The following is a 19,531-nucleotide window of genomic DNA, read 5'->3' on the forward strand; positions in this document are numbered from 1 at the left end:
GTGTTGCTTGGCTAAAGCCCACTGCGTAGTATGTGTGTTCTGCTAACCATGAACAACCATCCCTTAAAAGAGGGATGGTTGGAGATTGCTCTGCTAAGCCTTCCATATCAAATCTATTTTTTTCCATTGCACTGGTCATGAGAACAAAACAAGACAAGAGGCAAAGCCTGCAATGGTTTGTAGATAATATTGGTTCCTTGAGATATTTTAATAGGAATCTGGATTATGCTAGACTTTGCAGCAGCAGCAACTTAGCCCTTCTTGTGCACTCAGAACAACTAACAAGCCTGCTTAAAAATATGCCAATCGTGCAAATTTGCACACCAATACTGCCCAACTTGCTACAAATCAAAGAAAAACCATACCATGAACTCTTCAAGTTTAAACAGCACATGCCGTAGGGGTTTCAACGCGACCATATCTCCCAAGCATACTAGTATGCTGAAAACAGCAAGATGGCGGGAAAAAATACCCACTTCTGTAGGTATCTTGCAGCTTTTAGAAAAGGCAGGCATAGATTTGATGGTTGAAATACAGGCTACTATCCTTTTCTTAGGAACTAATTTACTGGACATTTATATAGTTTATTTTACCATGCCAGCTTTAAAGTTGTTTAAAAAAAAAAGCTGTGTGGCTATACACAAATAAGCCAAGGCAGACAAAAATCAGCATAATCAAATACAAAAAAAAAAAAAGGAAATCCAAGTAGGCAGCAACAAACAGTGAGTTTGCTTTAATGCAAATACCAGAAAATGTTTTTAAACAAACAAGCTTTCATTCACAATCCTTAACTCAATATGTAACTATGTTCTCATCTGTTCCTGTGACTCATTTTTTGGCTAGGAATATACAGCAAGGAGATGCTTGGAGTTTCTTACACAACAGCTGATTAACTGCATTGCTGGGTTTTTTTAAATGGTAAATATTTGGCAATTCAAAGGTTGAAAAAGTGACAACAGCTTTTCACCGACCAGTTAAAAGTTTTGATGCATTTTGTTGTTGTTCGGTTTTTTCATTTATTATTATTATTATTATTTTTAAATCTTACCTTCGGTTGGTTCCTGTAGTTCCCAGAGGAATCCAAACAGGGACAAATAGAAAGGGGTGGAGGAAAAAGGAAACAAAGAGACATGGTTACTTATGAGAGCCTTAGTTAAATTGTTCCCAGTGTTAAAAAACATTTAAGTCTTCAACATCCTATCTAATGCTCTCCATTTTTCTCGAATATCTCTCTTTTTTCACCTCTGAAACCACTTTCCAACATAGGACGCCAAAGATTATAATCACTTCTCTCAACTGCAGGATCTGGAACGTTGTCCCTAATAAAAACCAATGACTTTAAAATCAAATTCATTTCCATTTTCAGAAGAATCAGTTATGCAAATGAAACTGGACCAAGGAGTGCCTCAAAATAAGGGTTCCCATTAAAATAAACAAAATTAAATCTATCTGGGAGAGGAAGTGATGGGGGCAGTATGGTTAAAGCATGCACCCGCACAGAGGAGCCTTGTAGCAAACCTTAAAGGCAACTCAAAGAGATTAAAAAATGATGGACTATAAAAAGGAATTGTACGAACTTCTGTTCTCGAACCAAAGGTGGCCTTATCTTTCACACGGTTCAGACTTCAAGGATGCATGGACAATTCACAAGTTGCCTTGAAAGGGGGGATGAAAGAGGCTATTTCTAGTGTCCTGCACCTCGATTTTTGAAGGGCTTTACATACAATCAGCAAAACCTAGGGTGACTTTTCTGGATATTTACTATTAGAAAAAAAAAAAAAAAAAAGTAAATTCCCAGGGCTGAGGTGTTTTCAGGAAGACTGGTCAATTTTAAAAATGACAATAAATCGCCTATGTGGTAATAAATGAGAACATCAGGCCAAAAATATTAGGTGTAGGCTGGAATCGACTTAAGCTACCTCCCTACACACACAAGACGAGAAATATATTTGCAAATGCACAGCTTGGAAACGTCTCTGGCCTCAGACCTGACAAACGAAGTCAGAAAGCCATTCGGACAAGTCACGATGATTGCTTTTGGCAGGGCAAGAGAGGGGAAACGAGAGCAGAATGAGATTAGTTTTGTATTTCTTGCTGGTCAATTTAGGTTGGGAAGCTAGTTCAGACTCCTGTCGCTAGGTTTGTCTCAAAGAATGAAGATTTAGTTGTGATTGAGTATCTCGTCCTTCTTGCTCTGGCTCAGATCAGGTGTCAGCATTTGTTTGGACTAACAGGCCCTGACAGCAGCCGCAGGCAGGGGCAGAGCCGGAGCGTGACCCTTCCTGCGGCGTGTGCATGTTCGGGACGACTCGTTCTCATTAGAGCGGGACGTGTGCTAAAAAGCAAGGATGGAATTCAAGGGAACGGCAGAGCATGGTCTGTCAGGCAAAAACGCAGCAAAACCAGACAAAAAACCCCCAAGCTTGGGTACAGAGATCTTCATACCGGAGGGCTGTAGCAAGCTCAGCCCCAGGAAGTGGGAAAGCAGCAGTAGCAGGCTCAGCACCAGGGATAGAAAATAGTCCATCACCCTGCAACATTTTAGTTGGTCAGAGATGGAGAGGCCCAATAACCGAACATATTGACTCGTAACAACAGTGATAGAGGTGGGGAATCGGCCAAAATTAATTTCCCATGCTGGATTCTTGTTCGGACTCACCAGTTGGGGCTGGTCCTGTGTTGAGCAGGGGGTTGAACTAGATGTGACCTCCTGAGCCCCCTTCCAAACCTCATTTTCTATGATTTGCAGAAGTAAATGAAGCACATTGACAGAGCTCAGGTGGCTGCCCGGGCTCTAAAATGCTAATACCATCCTACTAGAAGTGCGAGAGGCTTTCATGGGGGACAGGGGGACCAGGCTGTGTAAACCAAGATCGTAGAGACTAAAGGCCTGATCCTGAATAAGCACTTCATTCTCAAGTACATATGCACCATGACTCCTTGCAGCCAGAACTATGTTCATCCAGATGAACAGTAAACAGCAGATCCCCATCGGAGAATGAAAACCACAATGTGCTTCCTATTGATTACAGCTCATATGAATTTCAAATCCTTTCTGTAGTGCTGTCTTTACGGCCAAAACATTTTTTTGGCTCCTCCTATGGATCAAACTTAGAATCATAGAAATCAGAAAATTAGGGTTGGAAGGGGCCTTAGGAGGTCAACCGCTCTGCTCAAAAGGACTATCCCCAGCTACATCCTCCCAGCCAAGGCCTTGTCCAGCCAGGTCTGAAAAACCTCCAAGGATGGCGACTCCACAACCTCATGAATAACTGCTCATTAAGTGCTTGCTATACATTTTCATGTTATCATGACACAGCTTACCACAAAGAAGCCTATACAATTAATCCAACTGCAAGCCCTTCACTCCATTTCCTCTATTTTAAAGTACTTATTTCTGCTGTGCAGATTTAAGACCCAGTAAAGAACATAATCAGTAGAATAGGAAGAGAGCAGACCCAACAAACAAGCTGCTCCCAACAAATTCGGCTGTAAATCAGTTCCAATTACTATAAATATCTGGAGGTTTTGTCATCTTGCATCAGCTGGACTGAATCATTTGCATGGCCTGAGGCTGGGGCATTCAGCCATGAGGACCACATCTAATCTACATACGCACAGTTCATTGCAATGGGATTCAAACCTTTGTGCAAAAAAACGGTCTGCAGAGCAGCAAGGCCAGATCCTGCCTACAGGAGCCAGGCTGAGAAGTGCCTTAGATATTCAGGACAGTATCAAAGTTTTGCATTTACCTTGCGCATCAGTAGCTGCTCTGCTTTAATGCAACTAGATGTACATAATTTCCCCAGGGTCAAACATTGCCCCACTCAAATTCTATATGGGCTTAATTAGCAGAGCCCTAGCAACGCCATAGCATTTTATGTTAATTTAAATTTACTGTTAAACCTATTCCAGTCCATTCTAATTCTCATATCAGACTCAGGAAAACAACATCAGCATGCCTTCCAGTGGTGCATTAAAACAGTGCGACTAGCATCTCTCATGCCTTTGTTTTCTCATCCTCGCCCCAGGGGGGAGAAGCACATGCAAAGAAGTGTCCTGCTTCAGTAGGGATTTTCCTTCTGTTTTCTTTTAAAGCTCTACACCAATTTATGTTAAAGACAATACAAAAAACTAGAATTCTTAGTTCCAAAAATGATACCTTTTATTAGATCAACACCCCTGTTAAAAGGCAACAAATTCAAAGAAAGGCACCTTGCACCTGGAGCAGAAGGCAAGAAGTCTGGGATGGTCCTGAGCTCCTGGGGGAGTTCACCCCCAGTTGCACACAAGCCCATGAAAGCCCTGTTTATACTACACATACAAGCTTTCTCATTACTGTCGATGGTTTCATTGTGCCTCTGTAATGTTATCATCAACCACGACCTCTATCATGAGGCTTTAAGGCAAGTCTTCTAGCTCTCTTGGGTTCAGTCCAAGGTAGTCACCCAAGGCCTAAGACACTGAACTTGATTCAAAATTTGATCAGAAACAAGTGTAAAGAATAGAGGACAAGTTGATGTTCTCACATTAGCCTGTGTTACTAAGTGAACACATTTCAGCATTTGGTATTAGTTGGATTATTACAACCACTGGAGACTTTGTGCCCAGGTATACTACATCGCTACAGTCCACCTGAGACGTAATGAAAGCATGAATTACTGAGGCCAAATCACTGTCCATCAAGATGGGGAGGGATCTACGATATCTATAGACAATGCTTTCTATGCAAGAAGATGGCATCAGCAAGGAAACAGGATACTTCTGAACTACAGAGTAAACTGACCCAGTCATAGGTGTGCATCTTCAACCAAAACAGAGACTGCATTGTAGCTATGCAGTCTTTCCACCAGCATCACTTGTCTTCCGTGAGCCCAGCTTTAGAAACTTGTTCAACCATGTGCTTATCTCTGGACCATTTTGGTTACACATAGCGAATGACAGGCAGCGCTTTGTCTCATCTGCACATCACTGGCACATGTGCTCCTCTGCCCAGTTAGCACAGGGGTTGAAGGTTGATGCTGAATAACACCAGAACTAACTGCTTCTTTGGAGACTCCCAAAACAAGAGGTCTAGTGACGGGAGATAAAGCCTCCCCCATCACTACTTGTTGGAGGTGTGCCTCTGGAAAGGTGTGCACACAATTCCAGCACGTGCCCCTGGATCCCTGCCACCTCTTTCACAGGACACAGCAGCATCTCATAGCCAACTACCTCAAAAAACTGTAGCGGTCCAGGAGGATGAAAGGGGAATCACTTACTGGTAAGAGATCATCCATGGTTTCAGCTTCACATCCTGGTCAGATTCCAGATTTCAAAATGTCTATTAGCTTTTGGTACGTGAACCTGTAATTCACTTTTGGTGAGCTCCTCTGACCTTCTCCTTGAATAGGAGGTTTGACACCAGGTTTCTTTTGCTCCTACATCCCTTTCATCCTAATTGATTTGAGACCCAAAAGCACGTATTCTCACTTGAAAAAGAGAAAGGGCATGTTCTACAAATATGCAGTGCAATTTAAGTATCAGATAAATAACAGACCCTGGCTTCCCAGTAGGGATCAGCTGCATATGCTCAGCTATGGGATTACTGCTTTTTAAGAATGGGGAAACTGAAATGCAGGAATCTGCTTCCAGAGATGTAAATCATGTTTTCAAGCATGAAACCTGTTTTCAGCCAACAGTGCATTTTAAGGAGTTATTTGTGCTTATTTTAGCAATATCTTCAAAGGCCATTGCATTGTTAAGGTCATTTCATAAGCCAATGTTGAATGCAACCTTCAGACTGCACGGCTCAACTTAGACTACACAGCTGCTGCTCAGTGGGATTGAGGTACTGATGTCCTTGGTTTTATGGGTCAAAATATCAAGTTGTTTATACAGTTCTTATAAACTGCTATAAAAGTTCAGCTACAGTCACATTTAGTGAGTCATGGGGGAGGGGGAAGGAGAGAAGAACTCAGATGACAAATGTGAATGGGACCAAAAAACCCCCCAAAACAACAAAACCCACGTGGGTCACAAGAAATTCTTGCCAACCTTTCCAACACTCCTATCTCCTCCCACATTCCCTGCAAAATAAGCTTGGGCAAACTTAGCTGAGCTTCATGCTTTTCTGCCGGAACAACCTCTTTTCTGCCAGCCAGATTCCTTTTTGTAGCATAACTCTGCACCCAAAAGAAGCCACTTCTGGACAAACATTGAAAAAGTAAGTTATATATGGATGTCAGAAGGCAGATGAAGATTCAATGGCCACACCAGCACCAGAAGTCGTGGCCTATGCAGAATATTGGGAGCAGGCCACATAGAAAGGTTGGACTGGAAACACGATGAAAAAGCAGCAGCTGTTGTTGAGACCAAATCTGTATCCACGCCAGTGAGTGCTTGTCTACATGGGGCCAGATTTAACTTCAGTTGGAGGTAGTTAGCTGTGTTAGTCTGAAGTTAGGGCAAGGAGCAGGGCAGCATAACCCCTTAGAAACCAACTCGTTCAGAAGGCGTGCACTTTCGTTGGCAATCAACTACGGCATCAGATGCCAGATGAACAAGTTAGTCTACAAAGTGCCACCCTGCCCTGCCTTCTGCCCAACTTTAGTTAATTCACCTTAAATTGTTTCATGTTCACCCCACTACCTTTTTTAATCAAGGACACTATTTGAGCATCTTTATCTGCAGTAGATAAGGAGCAACTTCACTTGCAGTGAAGCTATTCACTGAAGATATGGGCAAGTATATTCCAAACCACTCTCTTTAGGCAGGTCTCCAACTATGACCCAACGCAACACAACTTCCCATCCGGATGGGCCTGCCTACTACGTTCTTGGGCCGTCTCTTGTTCTGGGGTCACCACCACTGGATATTAACTTGCCAATTAAAGGCTGACAGGCAGTCTTTTTGGAGGGCTGTATATTAGGTTACACCTAAAAAACGGTAATGATACAGATGCTGCCAAAAAAACCCCCCAGGAAAATGCGTTCATCTTATACGTTATCACATTATCAAGTCCAAGCAAAGTAGGATTCGAGGCTAGGAGGCCAGAATATAACCTGACAATACTATGCAGAACTGTTCTTTTTCTCCTGCATTTTTTCTTCTTTTGGCAAGTGATGCCATCGCTATTCTTCTAAAAAATGTGCAGGGTAGTTTCCCTAGGCAAAGCACTTCTGGCAATACACTCAAAAGCCCACAGAAAACTCCCTTGATCCCAGAGATGCCCTGAGGTCCAACCAGATGGTGACTTATCTGAGCAGCAAAGATTCCCACTAGATTCATCGGTGCCAAGCGGGCAGCCACTCTGCAATAGCCATACCCATGGCCAGTCCAAAAACAACAGGGTGGAAGTTATATTGGCAGTTACCAAGTGCTGTATTGCACAATGGCTTGTGCAATGGAGGGGGGGAGAAGAAAGCTATTTTTCCCAGGTTGGGTGGAGCTACCAGCTTCTCCCCCGGACTTATCTGGCATGTAAACACCCCTCTCCTTCCCTGCCAACAACGTACAAAATGCCAGCTGTGCCACAGACTTAACTGTCATGTTTTATTCCCCTGCACAACCGCTACTGACACTTGTGGTGTCTACAAGCTGCTTCCTGCTGGCTCTTCCTCTTATCCCCCTGCTACAGCCCCCATCACCCAAAGACGTTGGCACCCGGGGCATAACCCCCCCTCCCAACAGAATGATAAGCACCTTTATTGTAACGTTGATACAGGAAAAAGAAAAAAGAAAAAAAGAAATCAAAAAATGAAGGTGAACGTTGGTTCATGGGTGTCACTGATGACCCCAGCTTTTAAGAGCCGTTGAGCTTTCAGGAAGCAAATGACCCAGCTCATTCACAGGGGGGGTTCATTTGAGGGCTTTATTTAGCTCCTAGAGAACTGCATTGAAGGCCTGTGGGTCCAAAGGTGAAGGAAAAGGAGATCCTCTGTTTATTCAGGAAAGCTGATCTTTCAGACTGAAATATTTCTCTTGAACCCTTGACTGATGGCACCTTCTGGGGCATGTGCTTAAGAAACTTTTAAATACCAAAAGCTCAGTCATAGGATCATAGAAAAGGAGGGTTGGAAGGGAGCTCGGGAGGTCACATCTAGTCCTACGCCCTGTTCAAAGCAAGACCGGCCCCAGTTCATTTCAGTTTAACTCCGAGAGCTTCACCCAAAAACGTGGGAAACGAGATTTCGGAGAACCTGTTTTTGCAGGGACGTTGCTACCAGAGCCGAGGATGGCCTTGTTCAAGCAAATTCTATTGTGTGCTAAAGATGCTCCCTCACCTTGTAGAAGTCAGGACGGGGAGTGGGAGCTAATTAAACAGCCTTAGCAATGCCCAGGCACAAAAAAGCAATAGTCAAGTGTGCTGGGTCAGGCTGTGCAAAAGAAGATCCTGTATTTGTCTGAGGCATACAGGAGTACCACAAGCCATTTGAAGCACATTTATATATTTTTTAAACCAGGCCCATTTGGAAGCAGGAGGACTAAGTTCACCATGACCTGTCTTGCTCTGAGCAATAGATGCAGGGATTCAAAAAAAGAAAAGGGCTCACAATGTTTTGAAGTGCAAACAGACAGAAAATACTTTCTTATAAGGAAACTGCACTGTCTAGATACTGGCAGCAGAACCCAATTCCTGGCATAAGTGAAAGGCCTGGTCTGGTGGTTTAAGAAAGCCAGCAGAGCAAGTGAAGCTCTTTTTTCCAGCAAGTGAGACTATTTTTCCACCTTTTAAAACAGCTTACCATAGGAATCAGAATGGCGGCTCAAGAGGATATTTTGGTATGCCCAGCAGGAATAGTAAGGTTTCACCGAAAAGGTATTTCCTTCATTTCTCCATCCAAAAAGCATACAAGTAATCATAGAAAGTGAGGGCTGAAGGGACCTCAGGAGGTCACATCTAGCCCAACCTCAAAGGACCATCCCCATCTAGATCATTTCAGCCAAGGTTTTGTCTAGCCGGGTCTTAAAAAACTCCAAGGATGGAGATCCCACAATCCCCCTGGGTAACCTGTTTACTGCTCTCCCCATGAGAAAGTTTTTCCTAATATCCAACCTCAACTTCTCTTGCTGCAACTTGAGCCCATTGCTCCTTGTTCTGTCATCTGCCCCCCCTGAGAACAGTACCTAACTGCATGAGGATCTCCAAGATGAGAAATATTCGCTAACCCTCCAACTGTTCACGTGAACCCCCAACACATTTACTTCAAAACCACATTTCATATTACAAAATGCTTTATGCGGCCATTAGATTTAATATTTTATAAACATTCGTTCCTAACTGCACAGGAAAAACGAGGCAAAAATAGTGCTGTAGGTGCTGGCTCCCTGTACACTGCTGTCATAATCTCCCACTGGCGTTACTTTATCTAGCTACCAACTGCATCCCTCTCCCACGTCAAGGCAAATCTTTTAGAGGGAAAAAAGTATCCTGAACACAATAGACAGGGGTTGTCTTTATTTTTTTGCAATCAAAGATATCCACTTACAAGCAAAAGCCCCCAACACCCTGGACAAAATGTGAGAGAGCACACGCAGTTCAAACACTAAAACTGTTTAGCTGGGAAAAACAAAAGCGATTGCTGTTATTTAGAAAATTCCTCCAATGCTATGAAGAATTCCAGGCATAGCTGGAGGTTACTTAGCCTCGACTGCCAGCACTAATCTCTGCCTGTCTGCTTTTAAAAGTCAGAGGCAGAAGAGCAGCTTTGTGGGCTACATTTTCTGAACTATTAGTCTCAGTATGATAATCTGCTCGTTCTCTCCCTGCATTTGAGCTATATGAATATCCCCTAAAGCTTGCATCCCAAAAGGATTAAAATCTAAATGATACTTAGATGTTGGTATACTGAACATCCAACCTAGGCTTACAATACTATTGCAATATTTCAATATTTTCCTTAAGTTGACATTGGTGACGATTTGAAAAGCCCTTCAGGGGGGAAAAAAGCAGGTATATAGGCAGTTTTTTTAGCTCTTGGGGATGTTCTCTGTTGGGCAAGGTTTTGGCTTGAACAGTATATTCTGCCTCTGGGCCAATAGCATGGTGTGTTTTACTCAGAAACAAGGCCTCTCAGGGGTGCATTAAAATTACATGGGGCCTGCTGCCCCTTCCCCTCTCCCCCCATGGCCTGGGGGCCCTCCCAACCCATGCCCTGCCCCACAGCCATGGGCACCATTCCCAGCTGGCGCAGCAGAAGCAGCGGCCGAAGCAGGATATGCTGCCCCCCAGCCCAGGGCAGGAGCCACAGGCGTCCCTGCCCACAGACCATGCTGGAGCCGGTGCCGGGGTGCAGAGCTCTGCCGTGGCTCAGTTGGGCTGCAGCGGTGCCCGGCAAACAGCACCCGGCAGCCACAGCCCAGTACGTTGCGCACACCCGGCCCAGCCCGGCTGGCGGCTTCGTCCGCACCAAGGCAGAGTCCAGCTGGCCCGTGCGTCAATCCACTTATGTCACGAGCTCACGCAGAAGCAGCACTGATTAGTGCTGGAAAAAATCAGACGTCAATGGATGCATGCTGCATTAATGTGCATTAGCATGGCTACACCAGGCCTCATGCGACTTAGCTCTGTGACCCTAAAGTTTATGCACACCTTAATGCGCACTGGCACATCTACATGTAGACATGCGCCTAAATTGCCTTAATGTGCCTTAAAGGCGTATTAAGTTTAGGTGTGCATAATTACACATGTAGACACACCGACTGTTACTAAAACCTGTGTAAAGACTAGGCCTAAAGTGGGCGGCTTCAGTTTTCATTCAATGCTAACTCAGAAAAGAGGAAATATGGCACAGGAGAACGCAACAAGAGAGTAGCAAGTTATAACTTTTGTCAACACATTTGACTTCTGACTGTTTAACAACAAAAGCCTGCACCAGCTGAGGCTGCTTTAAGGACCTTATCTTATGTCCCCCTCCTTCAAGAGAGAAAGTAGCTTTTCTGTTTAGTTTGGGATATTCAAAGCTTAATTGATGTTTTTATTTCCAAACAAAAGTTATACAAACTTGGCTTTCAAAATAATTCAAAGTGATGTATTCCCTTCCTGCCCCCAACACACACACACACACACACACACACCCCTCCCCGGCCAATTCTCAGCGGCGCCCTCCCTTTCCCTTAGTCACAATGAGTTAGTGATTAGAACCAGGAACAAAATTCAGGTCCTAGGACTTCTGATCTTGTTTTAAGGTCTCACCACTGGACCAGGTTTCCTTCCTGCAGCTTTACAGGAACAATAAGGGATGTTTTCCAGAGCCAATCTCAATACGATCACTATGATTAATGTAGCCAAACTCTAGTAGAATGGGAAGTTATAGAAATGTGAGCAATGCAATGCTCTCTAGTCAAAGGTGAATGATAAATTAGGCAAAAGCTGTGCCTTTTTCCTGCCTGCCTTCTAACATCATTCAAACAGAACAATAACTTCCAGGTCCAACTTCTGCATAAGAAGCTTTAGGAGCCTTGAAAGTCCAGACGTTGCTGTTTCTTCTGCATGACTAGAGTGGTTTGCAAGTTCTTTCAACTCTTTATTCAGGAACGGACTGTATCTTTACATCATTAAAAGGAGACTTTTGTCACAAGTAATTATTGATCAGCAGCTGGAAACAAAAGGTTTAAATGTTCTTTATTAAAATAGTTTTCCTTCTCTGTGAGGTCTGTTTTAGATCAGATACCAATGGCAGACTGCTATGAGCTTTCTAGTTGTCCAGAAAATAGGGAAGAGTGCAGTAGACAGGAGCTGCAGGGCACAATGCTCAGCTTGAAAGCCACTAAACGAAAAAGGACCATAACAAGAGCACCCCACGCCATTGCCACAGATTGCTAATAGCAGAACTGCACAGGTTCTACTTTTTCTAACAGAAACTCTCCCACCCCCACTCCCTCTCTCTGCAAAGAGGGCTTATTAGTGCCCCAAGGATATATGGATATGAGAGACCACCTTGGAACGAACACAAAAGCCAGGTGAATCCAGGCCAAGTCAATTAAATCTCAAATACATACAAGGAGTACAGGCTAGAAAAATAAAAATTAGCAAGAGGTTTTTATTTGTTAAACATTTCAATTAGCACCACCTTTGCTAACACAATCATTTGAATAATTTTCAAACATTTTTATCTACATGATGCCTTCTCTTAGAAAGAAATGCAGGAGGTCCTTGTTGTCACAGATGACATGGTTTATGATCCTATTCATAAATTTATCAGCCTCCACCTTAAGCCATTTGATTGTCTGTCCCAACTGAACACCAAACTGCTGGAAGAAACAACTGTGAAAAACAGTTTCTTAACTTGTTCTCTATTCACTTCCCTCAAATGTACCATCGTAATAGTGAAGAGAAATCTCCTTCAGCACCCATTGTCTTAAAACTTGGGCTAAAAAAAGAACAGCCCGGGATAAAGAACAGCAACCATTTGCAAGATGGTGAAAAGAAAACTGCTGGTAAACACGCGCACAAACTTCTTAGGGAGACCATGATGTTTTCCATTCTCAAATGAAGTAGGAACTCATTGCGGGTTTACAGGGGGTGTTGGTTATAGCCGTGTTGGTCTAAGGGCATAAGCAGACAAGGGTCTTTGGGTATATGTCTTTTATTAGACCAACTAAATAGCTGGAAAAATTGTTCTTTACAATTTGCCCAAAAGCTTGTGAAGAACAATTTTTCCAGCAGTCTAATAAAAGATATCACATGTACCCAAAGAATCTGTTCTTGTAGGTTTATAGGAACTGAATGAAGGAAAGTCTCATGGCAAACTATTTTGCTTTTTTTCTAATAGTCATTACTCAATAAGCTCTATCACGCACCCATGTTTACCAAGTGTGCCTAGCCCAATCTGCAAACGCCTTAAACTTTCAAGTGACATTCAGCTTCCCTATTTACTTTACCCTCACTGCTGAGCTACCTACCAGCATATTTTTGTGCAAACAGATTTCCCCTTTGTAATCAGCCTGTTCTCTCCCAGTCAGATTTGTCTGACACAACACCTATGCTCATATCAGTTCCTCAAGTTGGATATTTTGAGTCCAAAATAGTACTAGTAAATCCGAAAGCCTTCTTGCCTAACTTTAGGCAAGTTGGGCCACTGAATCCAATGAGGAATACCCGCAGTGGCAAGTAGGATTGCTATGGGATTATATTATAATAGTTCCCAAGATTTGTTAGATGCTGTGCAAACATACCAGGTGACAAAGCCCCTGCTCCAAAGCATTTTCTCTTAAATTAAAAAAAGCATGTATGCTGCACTGCCAAGAATAAAACCTAGAACCCTTAACTCCAAGGCAAGATACAGATGTTCAAGGAGGTTAGATCATGTTAAAAATGGACACCCGACCTAACATAGTTTGCCCAGGTGAGGACCTTACACACTTAGATTGACCTAACTAAGGATTGAAGTGCAAACTGTACAGAAGTTCAGGCAGTTTAGGTCAGTCTAAGAATGTCTGCCCTAATCCACTGCACCAATGCCAGCATCCTCTCTGCAGCTAACAACCAGCATTAAGGCAAAGATCATGAAACATCAACTCTGCTGGCTGGCCACTGTGTATGGGTGGCTGACTTATCTCCCGAAGCAACTCCTCTTCTCTCCTCGGTCATGGTAAGAGGACCTGCAGAGGACCGAGGAAGCGCTACAAGGACACCATGAAAGCACACCTTAAGAAGGGCAGCATGAACTTTACAAAATGGGAAGTTCTGGCTGGTAACAGGTCTCAATGGCGCTGAGCCATACATCAAGCTACAGTCCACATTGAAGACAACCATCTTGCTCAGGAAGCAGAGAAACAACAGAAGCAAAGAGCAACTGAGAGTCTTGAAGGAGCTGGTGGACATCGCAGCATGCCTTATGGCAAACATATTTGAGAATTCGTGGTGCTTGGCCAGAACATTTCCAGTCTTCCAGTACGAACATTTGTACTGGAAGACTGGAAAAGAGCCAACATGGTCTCAATCTTCAAGCAGGGAAGGAGGGAAGATCCAGGGAATTGCAGGCCAATCAGTCTGACATCCATCCCTGGAAAGATCTTGGAGAAAATCATCAAGGGATCCATTAGCAACAGGCTAATGGAAGGCAACCTTCTGAATGCCAGCCAACACAGCTTTGCTGCTGGACGGTCTTGTCTGACCAACATCGTCTTCTTCTATGACCAGGTGATGCATTGCCTGGACAAGGGAGATGAGGTTGATGTCATACATCTGGATTTCAAGAAAGCCTTTGACTTGGTCTCCCATGATGTCCTCATGGTTAAGCTGGGGAACTGTGGCCTTGACCATTTCACGGTCCAGTGTTTGGAGAACTGGCTCTGGGGTCAGACCCAAAGAGTACCAGTTGACGGGAGCAAATCATCGTGGCGCAAGGTGACCAGTAGAGTCCCTCAGGGCTTGGTACTTGGGTCAGTACTCTTCAACGTCTTCCTTAATGATCTGGATGCGGGTGTTGGATGCAGACTGGCAAAGTTCACAGATGACACTAAACTATGGAGGAAGATGGTCACACTGGAAGACAGGCTGGGGATACAAGCTGACCTGGATACACTTGCAAGGTGGGCGGACCAAAACCTGATGGCATTCAACCTAGAGAAGTGCATGGTGCTCCACCATGGGAGAAAAAAACCCAGCATCATACTTACAGTCTCGGCAGTGCTTTGCTTGCTAGCACCATGACCAAAAGACACTGGGGGATCTTGACTGACCACAAGATGAACATGAGCCACCAATGCGATGCTGTGGCCAGCAAAGCAAACCAAACACTGGCTTGCATCCACCAATGCATCTCAAGCAAAACCAGGGATGTCATCCTCCCACTCTACTTGGCCTTAGTGAGGCTACAGCTGGAGTACTGCGTCCAGTTTTGGACCTCCCATGGATAAGCTTGAGAGAGTCCAAAGGAGAGCCACCTGCATGATCAAAGGCCAAGAGAGCAAGCCTTATGAGGAGAAGCTGAGGTACTTGGGACTCTTCAGTCTGGAGAAGAGAAGGCTCAGGGGGAACTTGGTGGCAGCTTATAAGTACGTAAGGGGGGCCCTTCAGGAACTGGGAGAACAGTTGTTCACCAGGGCTCCCCAAGGGATAACAAGGTGCAATGGCTGCAAACTCCAAGAAGGTCGATTCAGACTGAACATAAGGAAACACTTCTTTACAGTCCAAGGTCTGGAACAGATTCCCCGCCTCCCCCGCAAAGTGGTGCAAGCACCTACTCTGGACTCATTCAAAAGGGGTTTGAATGCTTATCTTGCTGGGATCACTTGACCCCAACAGACTTCCTGCCCGTGGCAGGGGGGCTGGACTCGATCTCACAAGGTCCTTTCCAGCCCCTAATGTCTATGAAGTCTATGAACATTCTGGCCAACAACCGTGCCTCTCCTGCACCCAAGACACCACCTGGCATATCTGTAGAAAAATGTGCAGAGCATGGATTGGACTCTTCAGCCATCTTAAAACTCACCGATAATCCCACCCCTACCCCAGCGGAGACATCGTCCTCACATCAAGGGATAGCTGAAGATGACCTCCAAGGAAGTCTAACTTAAAATGGGTCAGATGAGACCAATACAATTGAATTTCTGTACAGTTCCCAGCTAGAGCTCACCCCTCTGGCCCCATGGCCCTCTCCTAGATGGGCAACACCCCCTGAGCCCATCAAACCCTACAAAACCCTTTTTTTAAACCTCTTGAAAAATCTCATTTGTGGTTTCAGGCTTTGAAGCCTTCCATTTCCTGCACAGATTCGTGTACCAGAAATATAGGAATAACCATATTAAATATAGGCTTCATCTTTTTCTATTCAACTTCATTAAATAGAAACATTTACTGTTGCTTTGAAGACTTTTGGTGATCATCAGAGCACTCCATAAAAATGTCCTTCAGTGTTAAATGTAAAAATATCGGTAGTTTGCCTAAAGAAGGGTGCCTGTGCCCGAAAGCTTGCAAAGAACTTTTTTCCAACTACTCAGTTGATCTAATAAAAGATATAGCTAGCATCTACCCAAAGCACCCTGCCTGCCAATATATACTTACCTCCTGAAACTCCCAAGTAAAACAGAGCATGTTTTGTGTTAAAAGGTAAAAGCTGTGTCAGATCAAATCCACATTTTCTATTACTTTATCTGTGTCATCCTTTTTGTATTCTGGCAGCTGAAGCACAATTATGGGAGGAAAGAGCAGAAAACAACTGTGGTTGCTTCTGCACTTGCCCAGAACAGGCACATTGGGGGTTCATTCATACAGTAGTAGACACTGATCTCAAGCAAATCAGAAAGGTGACAGAATGAGCAGCTGGCAAAGGTAGGACCGTGTGAATATCTGTGCGCAGCAATTGTGTTTGCATGGGCAATTTTACTGGATTGGCTGAAAACCCAGCCAGAGGTCATTACACCCAGTTTGCTTAGGTCAGACAAGAAAAATGGAGATTAAAATCTTGCTAATTGTTATACCCATGTCACCAGCAGAGCTCACCCAAAGACCTCATCCTGCCAGGTGTGGGGCCTCTGAAATTCAAAGCCCCTTGCAAGATCAAATATAAAGATGGACACGTCACAATAAAGGTGCAGAACTGAACAAAACCAGGTAACTAAGTCACCTTGCTTGGTAATTCTAGAGCTTATTTTGGATCTTCAACGACCCTTATAAAAAGATATCCCATGTACAGTTGGAAAGCACCGAGTAAGCAGTTCTAGCTACCTGAACAGAAAAAGTTCAACAGAAGAAGCACTACTTCCGAGCAGAAAAAAGTGCTTTGTTTTGCCTCCATGGTTCAATAGCCACTCTGAATTTCTTTATCTCAGCAGAGTTTAGATCACCTGATCACAGTGATCAGAAACAAGTTGCACAACATTTTTTTCCAATGTATTCTTAAGCCCTCCAGCAATACATCTGAGGAATTTGGGGGGCATGCAAGATTTGGCTGTGCAATGCAACTCCACAGCTCTCGAAGAATGGATTTGAACGAGCAGCTTGTCCAGACGCACAAGAGCTGTGCTTAAAAAAAAAAAAAAAGATTGCGGTATAAAAGAAGCATGCATCAAGCTGCAGTAGGATTACAGCGTGCATTTATTCCTTTACTGGAAGACACACCATGGGTGTAATGCTAAAAGTAAGGGCTAATTCCCCCATCACGCCAGGGAATGAAAACATTAAGCAATACTGAAAGATGTGCGTATTTGAGTCAGGTAGTTAATTTTTATGCTGGATGCAAGCAGCATTTAAAAGCCACTTCAATCTTAGTCATGGGAAAAGTGTGGCTTGTAATTTAAAGTGTTAATTTAAAGTGTCTGCCGCACACTGCCTCATTACCTCATACTTCGCATGGGTTGCAGGTTGTCTTTATGGGCCCATCCCTGTCAACCTTTATTTCCCCAACCACCTGGTTAACTAAATGAGGGCTGCCAGAGATTAGAGACACTGATGGGAAGGTGTATGCTGACGCCCTCTCTATATTTTGGTGGGGTTGGGTGGATTGTTAGTTGTACTTCTACAGTAGTAACACAATATCCCTTCAAATATAAGATGCCCCCACATTTTCTGACCCTCAATTTAAAGATAACAAAAAACAAATGAAAAAACCCCCCATCAACAAAAAATGATACCACCTTTATGAAACATAAGAGTATTTTTAGGGGGGGTTTTTTTAAGATGCAATCTATTTTTAGATAAAATATGTGGTTTTTAAAAGTGTCTTGCATTTGAACGAGTATCTAGGTTGTAGCTGTATTGGTCTAGAGGCAAAAGCAAATCAGGACTCGTGGTACAAGTGATATCTTTTATTACACCAACTAGATTTTTGCAAAAAATTAAATAAATAAAAATCTTTAATTGCAAGCTTTAATTGCAAATTTGTGCCTGATAGCTTGCAATTAAAGAACTTTTTTTTGCAAAAATCTAGTTGGTCTCATAAAAGATATCACCTCTACCATGAGTCCTGATTGCTCTTGCATTTGAAGGAACAGTGTGTTGTCGGCAACAGGAATGCAACACTGCTCATGTGCTCAGCACTTTTGTTTCCTTTTGTGTGTGCAAAATGTCCATTTCTTCCATGTACACAGAGAACCTCACATACTTGCTTATCTAAGATCCAACCTCAGCCCTTCCCTAGAGTCCTAGGATGAATTGCCCAATTCCAGCCCTTGCCTCTGAGGGGTTTGTACATAGCTTTGTCCGCTGTTCCCTCCCACTCCTAGTTAACCAAAACTCAGAAATGCATTTTGAACTATGCTTGGCTCAAATAACATCACGTAGCTATTTCAAAGCCTCACCCTTCTCTCACCCTCTCATGTCCTTTATTCTCCACTAAGAGTCCTCATGGGGGAAACAAGTAAAAAAAAAAAAAAAAATCATCCCAAGCAGTTTATTAGTGAAAGCTTCCTTTTGATAGTTGGGCCTTTGTTGTCGTTCCACAGCTTTCTGTATCACTCGTAAAACAACAAGCCCTTCACAGTCACCTCCAAGAACCTACCATTTTTTGCTTGAATATCAGATGAGGCTTTCCCCCCCTCACAACCACAATAAACATGGGGGACAAAAGCCTGTCATCTTGTTCTCGCTTACAGGAAAACCTCCTCATTAAACACACTATCATTAAACTGCTGCCAGAAGCAGCATGCGCTCAGTACTGGAAACCAACTACGAAGATGATTGAATGTAGCCCACAATATGTATGCATGTAAAACATGGCCCACAGTGGGCACACATGCTGATGGCAGCCTACCTCAAGGCTAGGTTAATGCAGCCCATGTGAGCAAGATACACTACCTATTGTGCTCAGTCTACCTCAGGGCCAACTCTTTCAAGTCATGGTGAACCACTACATTGCACACATTTCCATGACTTCTTCACTCCTACAGCTGAGCAGCACCCTTCTGTCCCATTTCCAGTGATCCTTGTGTCTTCAACAACCTTAAATGTTTAGTAAACATCAACAAATGTCTATATATTTGAAAGGCTGTGTCATCCCCTCTCAGCCTGTTGCATGTGACAGGTGTCACGCCACCACGCAGCCCCGTGCCTCATCTGCATATACATTTTTGGAGGATCCCAGGACTCTTGATGAGAACACCTAGTTCCAGTCACAAATGGGAGGCTAATACACATGGATTCGTTGTGAAGAAGTCTCTGGAGTATATACACATAATGAGCAGTGCTGAGCTATGGGGTCACCATGGCTGACATGCTGTTGACTCTGCTGCAGCCTAGCCCAATGAACTATACAATAAATTATGAGCCTTTGGGCTTTGGGCTAATATCATGCATAGTTTGTACTATATACAAGCAGGGACAAAAGCGTTGCTTAACAGTGTGTTTACGTGCTAAAACTTGGCAGCAGTTTGCAAGCAAGGTGAAACACATCACTTCTAGATGAACTAAGTACACAGCTATCCATAGTAATTTGCCCATATGCAGATTATTATAGGTATGATTAGTTCAAAAGTCAGTGTCTTTTGGTCCCTTTCATTTCAAATTTGCCCCTCACTTCCATGATCTCAGGGAGGGAACATAGCCCAAGCAGGGTTTGATGGTAAAGGGGGGAAATGGGCTGCAGGGAGAAGAAGTTGGGGGGGGGGG

The 19,531-nt window shown here is 43.7% G+C and overlaps 1 protein-coding gene across 1 annotated transcript in view; it reads right to left on the minus strand.

Annotated features, from left to right (window-relative positions):
• Positions 1-19,531, minus strand: part of KIF13B (kinesin family member 13B) — a 200,729-nt gene that overhangs the window by 131,989 nt on the left and 49,209 nt on the right. Inside the window, exon 3 of the mRNA XM_019520900.1 lies at positions 1,049-1,061. Within this exon, the coding sequence (XP_019376445.1) occupies positions 1,049-1,061 (13 nt within the window). The remainder of the gene's footprint in view (positions 1-1,048; positions 1,062-19,531) is intronic.

The sequence above is a fragment of the Gavialis gangeticus genome, unplaced genomic scaffold (assembly GCF_001723915.1).
Source record: "Gavialis gangeticus isolate Ggan-Ray unplaced genomic scaffold, GavGan_comp1, whole genome shotgun sequence".
In the NCBI taxonomy this organism is placed as follows: Eukaryota; Metazoa; Chordata; order Crocodylia; family Gavialidae; genus Gavialis; species Gavialis gangeticus.